At 41.7% G+C, this 15,987-nt stretch overlaps 1 protein-coding gene across 1 annotated transcript in view; it reads right to left on the bottom strand.

The window, feature by feature from the left end:
* The window catches only part of PITPNM3 (PITPNM family member 3), a 92,553-nt gene that overhangs the window by 12,745 nt on the left and 63,821 nt on the right, over nt 1-15,987 (bottom strand). Inside the window, exons 9-12 of the mRNA XM_035897231.1 lie at nt 13,925-14,094; nt 7,849-8,019; nt 1,967-2,161; nt 1,073-1,221 (exon numbers count right to left, since the gene is read on the bottom strand). Of these exons, the coding sequence (XP_035753124.1) occupies nt 1,073-1,221; nt 1,967-2,161; nt 7,849-8,019; nt 13,925-14,094 (685 nt within the window). The remainder of the gene's footprint in view (nt 1-1,072; nt 1,222-1,966; nt 2,162-7,848; nt 8,020-13,924; nt 14,095-15,987) is intronic.

Below are 15,987 nucleotides of genomic sequence, written 5' to 3'. Positions count from 1 at the left end.
AAAGTCTTTTCCAACCAAAAGATTCTATGATTATATGACTCAGAAATAAATTCTGAGGTGATAGTGCACACAATGCTTCAAAATACTCTAGTATAGTTACAGGAGAGACTTGATTTTTTTTATGGAAGCAGCACTTTCAAACTGATGGTTTACTAGCAAATACATGCTAATAATTTGATATTTAGTAGGTAAATACTTAAGTGTCCTGGTTTCGGCTGGGGTAGAGTTAATTTTCTTCCTAGTAGCTGGCCCAGCGCTGGGGCTTGGGTTTAGGATGGGAAGAATGTTGGTAACCCCCTGATGGCTCAGTTGGTGCTGAGCAGGACTTACACCAGGCAGGCACTTCTCAGCTTCCCCTGCTCTGCCAGGGGCACAAGGAGCCGGGAGGGGGCACGGCCAGGACAGCCAACCCCAACTGGCCCCAGGGCTATTCCAGATCATATGGTGTCATGCTCATATAGTATGGAGGGAGTTGGCCGGGGGACAGCGACCGCTGCTTAGGGACAGGCTGGGCATCGGCCGGTATATGTTCTGCATATTCACTTACTGTTGTTGTAATTATTATTCCTTTCCTCTGCTGCTTTATTAAACTGTCTTTATTTCAACCCGTGGGTTTTACTTTTTTTTTTTCTGATTCTCTTCCCCACCCGACTGGGGAGCGAGGGAGTGAGCGAGTGGCTGTGTGGTGTTCAGCTGCCTGCCAGGTTAAACCACAACATTAAGTAAGGCTGGAGATAGCCTATTCCTTCAAAACCAGGAAATTAATACATAATACAGGGTTATACTGGTCTGGGGCATGGGAAGGGTGAGTAAGGTATGCGTGACAACATGTTGTTCCCAGTCACACAGTCAGCAGTAAGAACACCAGCCAGCTGTACTAATGGTAGGCTCACGGCCCCCTTCACCTCTCCAATAAATCCACATCAGTCATTCCTACATCCAGTTGTATGTGATGCAACCACAGTTAGCCATGTAACTGAACTAACGATTAAAAGACTGATAGCCCTTGGAAGATGCAATCAACAATCACAAGGTTATTCGTTGCAGAGAAAAAAATGCAGAGGTCGATAACCTGTCTTAAAATGAAGGCCACAACGTCTGTTGATTCCCAGTAGCTGGCATGGAAGAGATGCGGCAGGGCCACAGTTGGAAAGGCTGTCAGCACATCTGGACAGTACAAGGCATAATCTATTCGTTTTGTTCCCCACCACTTTGCAGTAACTACAAAAAACCAAACAAAATAGATCACATTTCTGTAAGAGATCTTCTTAACAGAGCTCATGCTGTCTTTATGTTTAAGCTAGATAATTGAATGAAGTTTTCTGCTTTTTAATCTTGACATTTAGAGTCTGTTAAAGGTATCTATCAAACACAAAAGCACTGTTTTCACTGGCTGCATCATCACTTAAATGCTTGCAATCTAAACAGTTCTATTTGGTCCAAGTTTTGGGAAGCAGAAAGCATCTCAGTATGATTCCCACTGCTTCCTGGTCTACGGAAAATGTACAGTGGAAGACCAGTACTTTTATAATCATGTTATAGAGCAGGAATTGCAAATGCTTCCCAAATAGTGAACGGAATATTGATGTATGACTACAGTCCATAATGGGACAATATAATGATCTATAGCACTTTTAATTATGGGCAACAAATCTTAGCTATCTGTACTTCTTCATGCCTGGAACATGCTTCTAAGCCCCTGTTAGTATGACACCCTTAATGACTATATATGAGTGGCACCTTAATATAAAACTGTGACTTCACTTTATTACTTTATCTACTTAGTTACCAACAGAAGAGGAAGCTAAATTGCATTGTTTAAAATTGCAGCAACTTAGGCTTTCTCATTCTCCCCACATTTCTGAGCAGGTAATTTTTCTTTTCATAACGAACTTTTCCACAGGAAGGACGTGGAGGGCAGGGTTGCCACCGTATCAGACAGCACACGGCAGCAGGCTGCACTCACTGTTGGTGAGGTATGCTGATGGCAAGCTTTCTGTCGACCCTGAGTTTTCACTGTTTGTGCTGGCCAAGCTCAACTTTCTTGTTTTCCCTTGTGGTTGATCAGATGCGTGTGGAGACTGAGGTCTCTCCTGAGAGAAAGGCATGTTCAAAGAGCTGTTCTCAAGGAAGAGAGCACTGTGGTTGTGGATAGCATCACCTGCAGGTTACAGAAATGAAAATAAAAAAAAAACCCAATGGGATGAACACCATGGCTTTGAAACTATTCTGTGTGTGTGTGTGCGCGCATTTTTTCATTTATTTTTTTTTAGCATAGCGCTAACGAGTGTTTTTCTGAATAAAATACCGGATTTACCGACCATGGATGAAACTCCCTTCAGAGTGAGGAGGACAGCATGACTAAATGGAGAAAGCACAGCCTGCTGCCATCAAAATGCAATGGCAGCTGGGTGCTTTTGGCCGAGACCTTCCAAATCAGGTAGTGATGTTGAGGGGCTATTTTACTTCACACTCAAGCCGGTCCATTTTGAAGTCATTCTGTGAGAAAAGCTACACAGCTCTGAGCATTTGTGATAATTCTCTTGTCCATTAAATGAAAAGGAATAGCAGCATAGCTCCCTACAATCTCCTCCCCTCTGAACAGCAGACATGGCTAGAAAGATTCCAGCTTGTTTTGACATAAGCCTGAATATCACAACTGCACGAAACAACACAAGGAGCTGCCCTGCAACTGAATCAGAGAAACAATTAAATTCTAACACTTCATAATGTGTATTTAGTTTGTAGTTTCCATGGGAACATATGCTTTGAAGTTCATTAAGGAAACTGCAATGTACTTTTCTTTCAAAGAAATCTTGTTGATGCCATAGAGTGGGGAAAGCTATGTGTGGCTATAGGAAAGCTTGATGGAGGTGAAAAGAATGGAAGGATAATTCTATTACTTCCCTTGTCTCAGGCAAACGATATAGACTCCAACACAGACAAATGAAAAGAAAACACAATGCTGCTTTCCTATTACTTACCTCAAAAACTGACGAAGTATTATATACTGTTGGTAGTGAAAGAAGCAGTACAGAGAAGTAAAAGGTCTTCTTCTATGTCATACTAAATACTGAACAGCAAGACACCTGGTCCTTCTGACAACAAAACCCAAATCATGTGGCCTAAAATACCACAGCAAATCAGTTCACTGAAGAGAGCAGCAGAATCCACGGGCTATGCAGTAAGGAACAGGGAAGCTGCCAAATTGCACCCCATTAGGGGTCCAGCTGAACCAGAACCCTGATGCAAACATGGACCAACAGGAAATGCCACAGGAGAAGGTGCGATGAGTCCCATAAATGAGAGCTGTGTCTCCATGAAGTGCTCATGACCGGCAGTGTTCTGATGCATACCTTCTGCTTCCCCTTCCAAAAGATTCACCAAAGTAAAAAACGTTGTGCTTTTAAAATACATTTTCTGCTTCTGAATTGTTGTTGCTCTGCTGAAACAGTCGTAAATTGACCCTAATCTAATCCTTCCTCCCCCATTATAATTCTGCAAGAGTTTTGGTTTTTCATTCCCACTAAAATAGAGATAGAGAGAGAAGTAAAACCAGGAACTTTGTACTGAATGGAAAACATGTTGTCAGCCAAGGTATCTGTTGGCCTTTTCCATATTATTGACTAGCTGAAGACCAGCTTGGTAAGGGGTCTGGTGTCCCAGAACCGGTTGTTTGTTTTGTAATACTGTTGTTCTAAGCTCAGTAACCCCCCTCCCTATGAAGAGATCAAATCAATAAAACGGAAGGCATTTTGGCAGTTTTTTCTCTTCTGTTTCCTGAATTATCTTTATTTAGACAGGTAGGGCAGCCTGCCTTCATCTCTGCAGTCCAGGTCTTTGGTGCATTTGTAAAGGAGGACAGAGAGTACTGGTTAGAGATCAATAAAGTACATACGATACTATTTTTTTTCTAAAAGCCCCGTGCTCAACTTTAGACTAGGACAGTCCACTTGCATAATTCTTCTATTTAAATAACTGAAACAGATACTTCCCACCCAAAACAACCTTTCTCATGGCTCTGAGGGTCACTAAAGGTTCTAATTCTTTATCCTACTAATCTAAATTTACTATCATGCTTGATAAGAAATAGAATAAAGCAGGTCATTTTAAAGAGTCTCATCTTGGATAATTGTGATAGTTACAGCCAGCACAAAGAGGCAAAGCAACTTCCTCAAGGCCATACAGTAACCATCTCCAGACAAAATTAACAATACTTTATTTTATGCATATACAACTGGAGAAGTACTGCGCTTCTAGTCCTTGATTTCTATCTGTCCATAATGAAGCAGACCAGTTGGATCAGCCATAATCTGGACTGGCACTCCTGCACATTCCCTGTCAATAAAATTTTGCAAGAGAAAAATTTTGCAATTATTTCAGTTGTGCTGCAAAGTAAAATGTGAGGTAGAAGCTGAAGCAGTAAAGAGGATTATGATTATCTACATTCTGCTATCTCAAATGTCTAAAACATAGGATAGGTTGAACCCAGGTGTTTTGAATTAATACACAACAATATTTTTAACCCCCACATAGATAAAAACGCATAATGCCACGCAAAGCAAAACAAGGAATTAAATCCCCCACGTTATTAAGCGTCAAAAGACATGGCTGGTGGTAAATCAGAGACCTGTTACAAAGCTAAGGCTCACTTGTAGTAGCTACAAAAGCACTTTGATGATGAATTGCCAATCAGGCAGCAGCTGAGAAAGCCGTTGTTTAATGACAGGTCAAGACAGCATGGCTTCCTCTGGGCTGTAACATGACCTGAACTTTGTACCTTGCCCTTATGGTAAAAAATCCCCACCCATAACTAAATCACATTTTTGTCTGAACCATTATCTACTGCTAAGTCTTCTGCCAGCAATCACCACAGACGAGAGCTTACACAGATACAGGCTTGCTCCACCTGCTCTGGCAGTGGTTTGCATGCTGTTTCTTTTGCTTTCACTTGTCTGTACATCACAGCAACAGGAGGTAAATACCCCTTAAGAGGTGACTCCTGAAAAGCGGAATGCCTTATGTGTTTATTTCCACTCTACCAGTGCATAGGTTGAACATATCTCAGATATTCAACTTAATCATTGCTAATTTTTCTTTCTGTGTTGACTCTCCTATACATTCAGAAAACTGAATTTAAATCATGCCTCAAATAATTTTATTTTATTAAGCTGTTTTATCAATAACCTACTAATGTCATCACATCCACATGAGGAGTTGTATGAACAGAAGGTACAGCTGCAACCGACCAAGTAATTGACAGAAACAGGAATAATTCTCTGGGCAGTCAAGTCTCTCTGACTGTCAAAATCAAGAGTCAGCTTTCATCGTCATTAAGCTCTTAACAGATCAATCCATCACACACACAAACAATGCCACATTAATACAAACTGAATGACCCTGGGGGCAGACTTAGTGATAAGTATCGATGCCTGCTGGATGCAGAAGGCAATCATCTTGATAAACATGTGCCCTGCTCTTTAAGTCCTGCCATTTAAGTCTTAGACGTTTCCTGAATCTCAGTGGAAAAAGTAAATTTGATAAACTTAAAAGCGTCAAGATAAACCCTATGCACAGAGCAGCTGGCTCCAAGAGCTTCACTTGATTGGCAAGAACTGAAAGGCAGCTACAGAAACTCCCCTCCCCCAGTTTTCTTCGTGTTCTCCAGTTTATGTTAATCACTGAACTGTTCCTATGAATCACATGGTGAAACTCTCTCCTAGTAGTAAATCTTTTTCATGAGACTTCGAGATCATAATTTTTTTCCACAGAGGCACCTACCAGAAATGTCAGGCAGAAAGAGTCATTCTCATTTTAATCATCACTTCTTACAAGAAAAGGAACAGTGAAAGAGATTGTTTGATGACATGAAAGACTATCAGAAAAGGTTGTTTTGGGCAGTGCGTAATAATTAGTTTGGTGTAACTAGGTCTCATCATAACTACTGTTTCAGCTGACACCAGGAAGGCTCTCATTTTAAGAAATACTTCTACAAGCCCAGGTATCAGAGAAAGGAAAAACATTATACAGTCACTAGAATTAATCCTTTGTGAATGAAGATCCTTGAATTCCAAAAGGATCTCAAAACACGTGTATTTAAACGGGAGGATTTCACATTCATTGAAATATAACATGGCTTAGGTGTGAAGCACAGCAATGGTTTAACTCTGCACAGAGATTTAAATACAAAACCATACCATGGAACATTTGCTGATCAGTAGCACTCAGGAATTTTCATTTTATAACACATCCAACAGACAAGGTTTCCTGATTCACAGGCTTTGTAGGGGAATCTTCTGACCCCGTGCCTTAGATGAACTATGAAAGAATACCAGTTGTTCCAAATAATTTACAAAGTCTCTGCTTCACGAATCACTGTATCTGAAGGGTTTACTTTAACACAACGAACCTGGTACAATGTACCAACACAAGGTTTTCAATCTGAAAAGCATCCTAAGGGAGGTATTCTTCCTATGACGGTTATTTAAAGGAGGGTTCAACTTTTCAAGGTAGCCTTAGATATGTCTGAGTGACGGAATTTGTGCCTAACTAACCAGCAGGGTTTCCAAGTGCACAGTCAGGCTGTACAACTCCAAGTCAGAATGCAAAGGAGGATATATTTCCATTGAAAGAAAACTCAGACACACAGTTGAGGACAGAGCACATAGTCCCTTGTTCGGACTGTTCCTCACCTTAGATATTCCTTAAGTCAATTCCTGAGGAATAGCCAGGTCTTCATATGTTTCAGTGAAGCCAACACCTACCAAACCAACCTTCTGCAACTCAAGATCAACTGTTGCTTTTCAAACACTGATTTAATCTGGTTCAAATTGATTTGCAACCAATGTACACTGTATCTGAGCAGATAAAACAAAGGAGGTATAGAATCATTTATAGAGTGTTTTGGGTTGGAAGGGACCTTTAGAGGCCATCTAGCCCAACCCCCCTGCAGTGAGCAGGGACATCTTTAACCAGATCAGGGAGTTGTGTGTACCCTACTGCACAGAACAGGTTCCCAACGATACAATTCTTTTAGCTCCAACAAAGAGAAAACACTGCCATTTTACTGTATTAGCCTCCAACCTTAAACTCTGAATCCTGAAAAGCCTTTTGAAATATCCTGCTGAGTCTTGAATTCATCTCTGAATCTGTAGCAAAAAGAATAAATCTAATGTGCATGCATGCAGAGATGCACACTGATCAATTCCGGTTTTGCATAATATGACAAGTCAAGGTACTTTGCACCTATACGATTTTATCTCATTTTCTGTAAAGTCAAACCAGTGCAATTCTTTCTGCTTGCACCTTGCTTATCCACATCTTTCCTCCTCACAAAGCAGCCTATTTCTTTTTTTCCTGGATTCAAACATTTATTACCCAACATAACTATTGTTTAGTAGCGTACCTAGGAAAAGAGCAAACAAAAGACAATTTGCCCAGTGCTCTAATTTGTCCAAGTAGATACCCACAATAAACCAATGACAAGTGACCAAGCAAAACAATAGCTGAAGATCTAGGCAACGATCAACTAATTGGAACAATAAATTGTTTAAAATGACAGTAATTTTAAAAGACTTGGCAGTTTGCAAGCAACGCTGGAACTAAAGCAGCAGTATCACTTTCCAACCCCTCTTCAACACAACTAGAATCACAAAGCTCAGATTAAGAAACATTTTTTCTTGGTAATCTTTGGTTCCACACTTGCTAAATAGGTCTGTGCCATTCTGTCCGTGAGGACTTCTTTTTGGCATGTTAGCACATTGGGATTCCAAATCCTCTTGAACTGTGTGAGGAGAGAATGCTTAAGAGAACAACAGGTAAGGAGAGTTATGAAAACAGGCACTGTACCTAGCTGGTGAGATCTTCCATCCCCTAGTGGGTATCTCTGGTACCGTGGGACACTGAATGGAGGCAGGAGATGGAATCGTTTCTCCAGCAACGGTTCAAGTCTGCAGGCAGAGGGGTCAGCAGAGTGAAAGAAGCTGTACACTTGGCTGCAGGCTGGGCGGACCTGGCACACTTGGATGAGAATGAGACAAGAGAAAGAGAGTTCAGTATTGCCTCGTTACGATTTTCAAAGAGTCTATACAGAAACATGGTTAATATGGTCTTCCGCAAATTCAGACTAGCATGCATCTGGCCACGAGAAATTTAACTGAACTGTTTGCTATTTTCTATGTAAAGAACACTTCACCGCAAAGGAGTTTACAGAGACAACACAACCCAAGATGCAGGCACGTAGCAGACGTGAAGACCAGCCAGAGAAACAGACAGAAGTAAGGAAGGAAAAGGAAGTTTAAAAATCTTGCAAATACACTGTTAGGCATTACAGCTATGATGTGCAGCACTTCAAATATTCATCAGCAAAACGGTTTGATGCGCCTGTTACGTCCAGAGGACTTAAATCTAGGTGACAGCAGGAACAGGCAGGTGACAGAAAGCACTGTGGATTCTGAAGTCACCTTATGAACACTAATGCATAGGAGTTAGGTTGGTCATACCCTAACAGCAAAGCAATGTTCATGATTCTTACTGGAGGTGTGCAGCTCCTGAGGTTTTTGGGCTGCAACTGTAAATGCCAATCTGAAAATCACTTACTCAGCTAATAAGGCATTCTTTTGACTAAACGCACAGAGCTGAAGCGTAACTTATACTTGGACGGGTGATCACACGAGACTGCTAAGGCCCGTAAAATGGTCACTGTAGTCACTTCTTGCCACACCACACTTCAATCACACTGAATCTTGCCAGAGCGAGCAAAGCGATTCATTATAGGCTCATTAAACTTCATACAGTTTGTATAGTACCGCATTACATGTTAGAACAGCCAGTTTATTAACTACAAGAGTAAAAGGATGAGTAAAGTATTTATAAAATACGTTTGAGAGTATTATGTCTGCTCCCTGTGAACTCCATGCAAGCAAGACATGCTTTCAAACCTGCCGTGCTACACAATAAACCCTAAATGTTCTTTTGATAGAATTACTATTTCCTTGTGGTGATAACAAAAACCTGGTAACAGGTATGATGTTTTTCCTTAGAAGACATGTTTGGTACAGCATTGTTCCCATGCACAAGCCACACACATGCTTAACTGGAAACCATGAAGATGTTAAGAGTTCCAGTATAAGGTGTCACAGAATATTAGATCTAATGGAGTCCATCCTGCGCCAAACTGCAGTCAACCTGTGTAGCTGCTGAAATATGGTACTGACAGATATTCAGAAGGCGTTAAACCTCAGAAACCACACGTGTACCCAGCCCACATTTGTACAGGCAGGTACCTTGTCAACTCTGGTTAAACCTATAATGAAGAGAGAATGGCACAGCCATTCAGAGAGCAACTGATTGCAACCCATCGGCAACAGATGAAGACGAGACTGCTCCTCACATGGTATCTGAGTCCACTGCTAAGGTAGATGTGATGAATCACATCCACGAGGACCACTTTATTGCATGTGCTCTGTGCTAAAGCATCTAGGAGACTTATTTTCATGTCATGAAAACGTCAGTACACATAGCCTCTCAAGAAATGCTCTGGGACAAATCCTCCAATAAGAATATACCTATATGTGATCCAGTTCTGCCAAACTGTGAACTTTTTTCTTCTTTGGACATGCAGTGGGCATTGTATTTTGCATTCACTGACTCACTCTGAGGATGGTGCAACACCTCTTTAATTCTGCAAGATTTTTGTCACAATGTGGGTGTCTTTGGGGGCATTAAATGAAGCTTTGTAGGTTGGCTTTTCCCCTCCAAGCTCTCTTTGTAAAACATATCAGTGGCAATTGATACCAGGTTTCCAGCTGCAGGATAACAAAAAACTACTTTTGATGTCTGTTGCATGTTGATTTTTCTAGAAAAGATGGCTCTGTGCATCAATCAGCACGCCTGGCAGCAGATGGAAAGAAAGTGGGAGATAAGAAGACTGTTTGTGGAAGACACTATAGAATCTCTTCCCTTTCCCACTGTCAGATAAATAGGAGCTTCAAGCCACCTCTGACCCCTTCCCACCGTTAAGCTGGCCATATGCAGTAACTACGGCCTGTGAGATTCTTCTGTGAAGTACCTTCCCATGGTTCTCTGGGAACCACTATCAAGTACCCTTTTTCTTAACACAAAATGAGCACAGCAGTTTATTGCGCTATGAAAACCGAGTAAATTCTCCCACGTATTCCAGTTAATTGCATCACAAGAGAAGCAGAAGGGCAACACCAGCAAGACTGCAAAGATCTAAGACTACTTTTGATGGCTTTCTTCAAGCTGTATTTTGTTCTTAGTATTTACCGGAAAAAATGGAAACAGGTCACCTGTCTGAGAGCATTTAAGCACAGCAGAAATTAATTCTCTGCAAGGAAAGTATAGTTCTCTTGCAGAGCCCAAATAATGTGAAATAAATTCTGTGAGGTAAAGCATTGCACTGCATTATAATTAAAACCGTATTTTGGCACGCCTCTAACTTTCACATACGCATTTAGGGATCTAGAGCTTATAAAGTAGAGCAGTAAACTGGGTATTACCCTACTAAACTAGAGCTTCCTTCCCTAGCAGGCAGCATATCGGTTTGTTCTGTCTTTCTTGTCATGCTTAACAATAACTGTCAGAGCCAAACATAAAAGAAGTGCTTAATGTAATTAAATCAGTTACCTAATTGCACCTCCTAATACCTCTTTTTGTGCATGTCTGCCTTCTGTATACGCACAGGCAGACAGAGACAAAGGAAGCCAGGAATGCAAACAGCAGGGTTATGAAAGTCGTGAGCACCAGGCAGATTATGATATTTAGTGGCAACAAGAAAGCAAGTCCTCTCGGTTTCAGCTGTTTTCATACCCTTCTTCCAACCTGGCAAAGGAACATAGCACATGGTGTTCCAAAGGAGATTACTTCCTGCTGCTGTGGCATTTAGCAGTATGAGTTCCCAGCCTGATCACCGAGAGCAAGTGCAAACCACCCAAAACAACCGTCCTAAGGTAGAACAGCGCCACTCTGTGGATGTAACCAAAAGCTCGTGATACATCTGAATTCTAAAAAACGCTGACATGTTCATAGTGTAGCAAGCCCCTCCAAGGATAATCAGCACACAGCGAGAGGAAGAACCTGGCAGAGGCGCAGGAATGATCAGTACTTCAGAAAACAAGAACTGCGATGAGGCAGCGGGAGCACCACGGAAGAGTGCTAGAGGGTAACCAGAAGAACGCTCAAGGAAACGCTAAGGAACCAACAGAATATTCGACAGAAGAGAATTAAAAGACATTTGGCAAGGAAACAAACAGTTGGAATAAAGAATTGTTTTTAGCTGCACTCTTATTAGGGTAAAGATAAATAAATATTCAGAAAGTAAAACATGACAAAGTGCATCTGTTCTGCAGACAGAATAGGCAAACCTTTAGATCTAGTTTTTTTCCCTTTTATTTGAAAAACTGACTCTAACAAAACAAATAAATAAAATCATCCTGAATTTTCTTTCTCACATTTCCAGGTAACCTTCTACCTTTTATTTCAGTAAAAAGGGCACCTGACTCTTCTCACCTCACTCCCAACTGTCTGCACGATAGGTTTCAATTTGTCTGTTTCCCTCTCAACTGCACCACAATTATCACTTTAAAAGGGGATTCTCTTCCCGTATGTACCTCTAAAGACTAATTATGCTTCAATTAGACTCTGCTCACCTTGGAATGTGTTTGAACTGCTGGTCAGTTGAGCTGCTCTCAAAACATGCTCCCTGCAGGATACCAGTGGGAGAATGGAAGTGAGAGCCAATTGGAAGAAAATAATTTGAAATACTACTAATTAATGCGAAATTTTCCTGTCAAAAGTGTCTGGAGGGTTCCAGAGCTGAGACTGGGGAAAGAAGAGAGTTTAGAAACATTGGCTAGAGAGTTTAGAAACATACAGTCCCATTCCAGTAAAGTATTTAAGCACTGAAATTTGCCATCCATCTCTACCTAATCCCAATTCTTTACAGTTATCTCGTTCATACACTATAAATTCAAATACAAATGAGAAGGGAACTTTGACCTGTGCAGAGCTGCCACTGAAATATTATAGGAGGACTTTGAAGTTGTGTTTGCCCTTTGCATTCCAGTTTCTAAAGGCAAAAATGCAACTGTATGGTACATTAATTTCTTCCAAACTGGTAACAGGAACACTTGCTGTGCAGAAGAGCTTGCTTTAGAGTCTGGTAGCAAGTGGGAAACTGTGACAGACAGATTATACCTTGCACCAACCTTACCAGTTTCACTGTCTGTAGCCACGTCTCAGGCATCTTGTTAAATGAAGCTATCAGAACTTAAACACACTGTGTTTTGTCTTTAGTGATACATTCTCATTCATAAACGGCAAGCACAGGCAGGAATCAGAGTCACGGTAACCTTCAGAAATTCCCTTCTTACCAGTCAGGGCAAAGCTGTCTCTTTTCCTTCTCTTGCCTTGCAGCCTTCCCCAGTAACACAGATGAGTTTCAAGTTCAAAACAGCATTATAGCCTCATATAAAACATAGTCAAAATATGGTAAGTCACTTTGTTTTTAACATTACCACCAAAGACACATCCCAGCAGCCTCATTTTTACCTTGTTCGTGCTTTGCCTGGATTTCAGACAGGGAAAGGTTAAGATCAACTTGCAGAGCTTCCCCTGTCCCAGCGATCCTACTTCTCAATGTAAGGTTTCAGGAAGGCAGTGCTCACCTCTGTGAATCCAACATTACCTCCAAAGGACATGTTTGTGTTTATATGGCCAATAATGACTTTTAAACATAGTTGTCACACTTTTGAATACACAAATGCGTTCATATGCAGCACAGCATTCAAGGGAAGACTTTCAGATTGCACGGAGAATTACACACACAAACTGTATCACTTCAGAGCAATCCTCTTGCAAAAAGCCACAATTCCATTAAATTTTGACACATTTTCAAAATACGCATACATTCCCTAGAAGTGCAATCTGAATTTCATCCGTGCTCATCAGGACTGACTGATGGAGGGCTTACCACTCACAGTCAACTGCTGACAGCCACCGCTGGCTATATGAAAAGACGTGCCCATGTCTGCCACTGGGGTACTCTGTACCAAACACTGCCAGCATTTCCTACTTACTGTGCAGTAACTGGCATCTGCTAATCAGCATTTGTCCTCAAAGCCTCTAAAAAGGTGTCTAATGGAACAGACGCATGCTCTGTTTCATATCTGATTCCAGAGCAAACGTGTCCATTCTGTTTCATTAAATGGAAACCACAGCAGCTTACAAACATACGAATTCTAGCTCAAAGAATTTGAATCCATGCACGCAAATTAATACTGATAGAATTCTCCACATGAAGTCCTACAAAACCCCCCCTCAACTCCCTGCCCCAGACTCCCCAGCAAACCCCCCCCCACCTTCAGAGAGAAGTGTTGCCCATCTTGTAAAGAAATCCCTAAGACAGAAAACCAAATTGCAGTGTAGTTTTCAAAGCCAGCCATCACCGATGTAATTTGTGTTCATTTCCCTGACAGCTCTTTCAGAGAAGCAAACAGCCTTAGTTTGCGGGGAAATATATAGGAATATGAGTAAAAAAGGGCTCACAACCAACACACCTGGGGGCCAAATTTGCTCACGAAGCCAGACACGAACAAGACACAATGCTGAACCAAGCACAGATGTGACTTTTAGTATCTTTTTCATGGCTTGGTCCTCGGTGAGGTGTAAGCTTCATGTTGCATGACATGGAATATATGATTAACAGCAGAGCAAAAGACACACTACTGTAAATGGATGAGCAGTAATACCCCTGGAACAACCCTCATTGCCTCAGCACCTACCTACCCATCTTTTAGAGGAAGAAACTTACCCCACTCCCCAGTCTTTATCTAGGCTCTTTCATTTACCTCCTTTCTACAAAGATCATTAAGCAGCCTGTATTCTGACCCCAGAAAGAGCTTACCATCCAGGCCAGGCAGAACAGTACTCCTCATGGCCAGCACCAAACCAAGCGGCGATCCAAAGAGGAAGAAATCAGACACCTCAAATTCAAATCGGCCCAGGTTTACTTCTGAGAGACTGGAAGTCACAGGAGGAAAGTCTGCACCATCTTTCAACACACTTGAGTGGATGCTGAGCAAAGAAAATGCATTGATTCAACAATAACGAAGAGGGCATCCAGAGAAAAAAAATCCATTCCCCAAACAGACTGATTAGAAAGCTCTAGCATCTGTACCTAGATCCAAGCAATATGCCTTAAACTGTAGATAGATACTGCAGTATAGCAGCCACTTACCATGATTTCCAGTGTGGCTATTCTGTAAATTTACTGCCTTCAACATGCAAGAGCTGTCTACAGTTGCTCTACAGAACACTTATCGCCAAGTTATGCAAGTACTCTAAGACTGAAGTTCACCTCCTCTCTCTTTCAGCAGTACAGATGTACGTAAGCTTATTCTGAAACTCCTGCTACAAATCCTAACCTACTCAAGTTGTAGAAGGACAACGGTATTAAAAGGTTACACTCATAAAATATGTTACATGGGTACATAAAAAGCATTGTTCTAATCTGTTCCCTGAGCTATGAACTAGAATTTCACTACTTTTCAGCTATTTATTACAGGCTAAAATTAGTGATGCTTATAGACAGCTTTTAATCCTTTAAGTGATTTAAACACTTCCATTTACTTTGTACGCCATACATGCATGAGGTAAATACAGATCACCTATCCCTCACTGACAGAGAAAAGACTTGTCCCTCATGTAGTTCTGCAGGAGATGAAATGACTCCATTCAGAAGCAGAGAAGTAGCCATATACACCTTGTCCAGCCACGAGCCAGAGCAGAACATGCCTCTGGAGCGTGCGGAACCGTCCGAGAGATGCTGGCCCTGCTGACTTCAGCCAGAGCTGTGACTGAAGCACTCACGAGTCACCTGCACACCACCCTCTGCGTCAGTGGCCAAGCATGGATCAGAATCCAAAAATCCTTAAGACTGGTCCCAAATGAGGCCAAGACACCAGGCCTCTCCTTCAATCTGAGAACCTAGTGACACTCGCCATTTATAACATCATGTTACTCACTGAAACTCTGGTGAGCAAGCTTAGGGCTCCTTTAGGGCTGAAATGAAGACAGCCAAGAATTAAATCCACCATCAGCACAGCAGTTAGGAGTTACCTCTCTCTGCCAAAAGCACTCAGACAAAAAGCACAAGCTGACACATTGAAACACAACCACAGTGTGTAGGACAAGGATGTTCGTGTGTGGAAGAGTGTGACCTCATTGCTCACACTGACACACCACCTCTAGCTTGCAGTAAATGAGCTCATGGGGAAAAAAAGTCTTTAATGATCTTACGCGAGTCTCACAGGAAACGAAAGGCTTGGAACCTCTCTCTAGGTACAGGGTGGGCCAGAGGGTGACATGGTTTGGTCTGATTTGTCCCCGCCACCCCCTTACCTTACCAAGGAATTTTTTCTGCCACCTTTAGCCTGTGGTTGTCCAACTATTCCTCAATAACTTAGCGACAGCCTAGAGTTTGAGGAGTCCACAATGTGAATGGAAGATAATGTTTTTCTGTCTGCTTGTTTAAGTACAGTTGCACATAGAGCTTTCAGTTTAAAATCATAGATACGCAGGAAATGAAAAAAGGTTTGGAAGAAAAATTGTTATCTTTTCCTTTTAATTATTCTATCATCCCCCAAGTCTGAAGTGCTTTGTACAAGCCACCGCTGCTTTAAACGTAACACAGCACTCCTTCTATACAAGAACCTAGAAATGGCTGTCCTGGTGTCGGCTGGGATAGAGCTAATTTTCTTCATAGTAGCTAGCATAGTGCTGTGTTTTGGATTTAGTACCAGAAGAATGTTGATAACACACTGATGTTTTCAGCTGTTGCCAAGTAGTGCTCAGACTACTCAAGGACTTTTTGAGCTTCTCCTGCTTGCCCAGGTGCATAACAAGCTGGGAGTACAGCACAGCTAGCACAGCTAACCCAAACTGACCAAAGAGCTATTCCATACCATA

Source organism: Egretta garzetta, unplaced genomic scaffold, assembly GCF_000687185.1.
Source record: "Egretta garzetta isolate BGI_Z169 unplaced genomic scaffold, ASM68718v1 scaffold337, whole genome shotgun sequence".
Taxonomy (NCBI): domain Eukaryota; kingdom Metazoa; phylum Chordata; class Aves; order Pelecaniformes; family Ardeidae; genus Egretta; species Egretta garzetta.
This window is presented reverse-complemented; position numbering and strand designations above follow the sequence as displayed.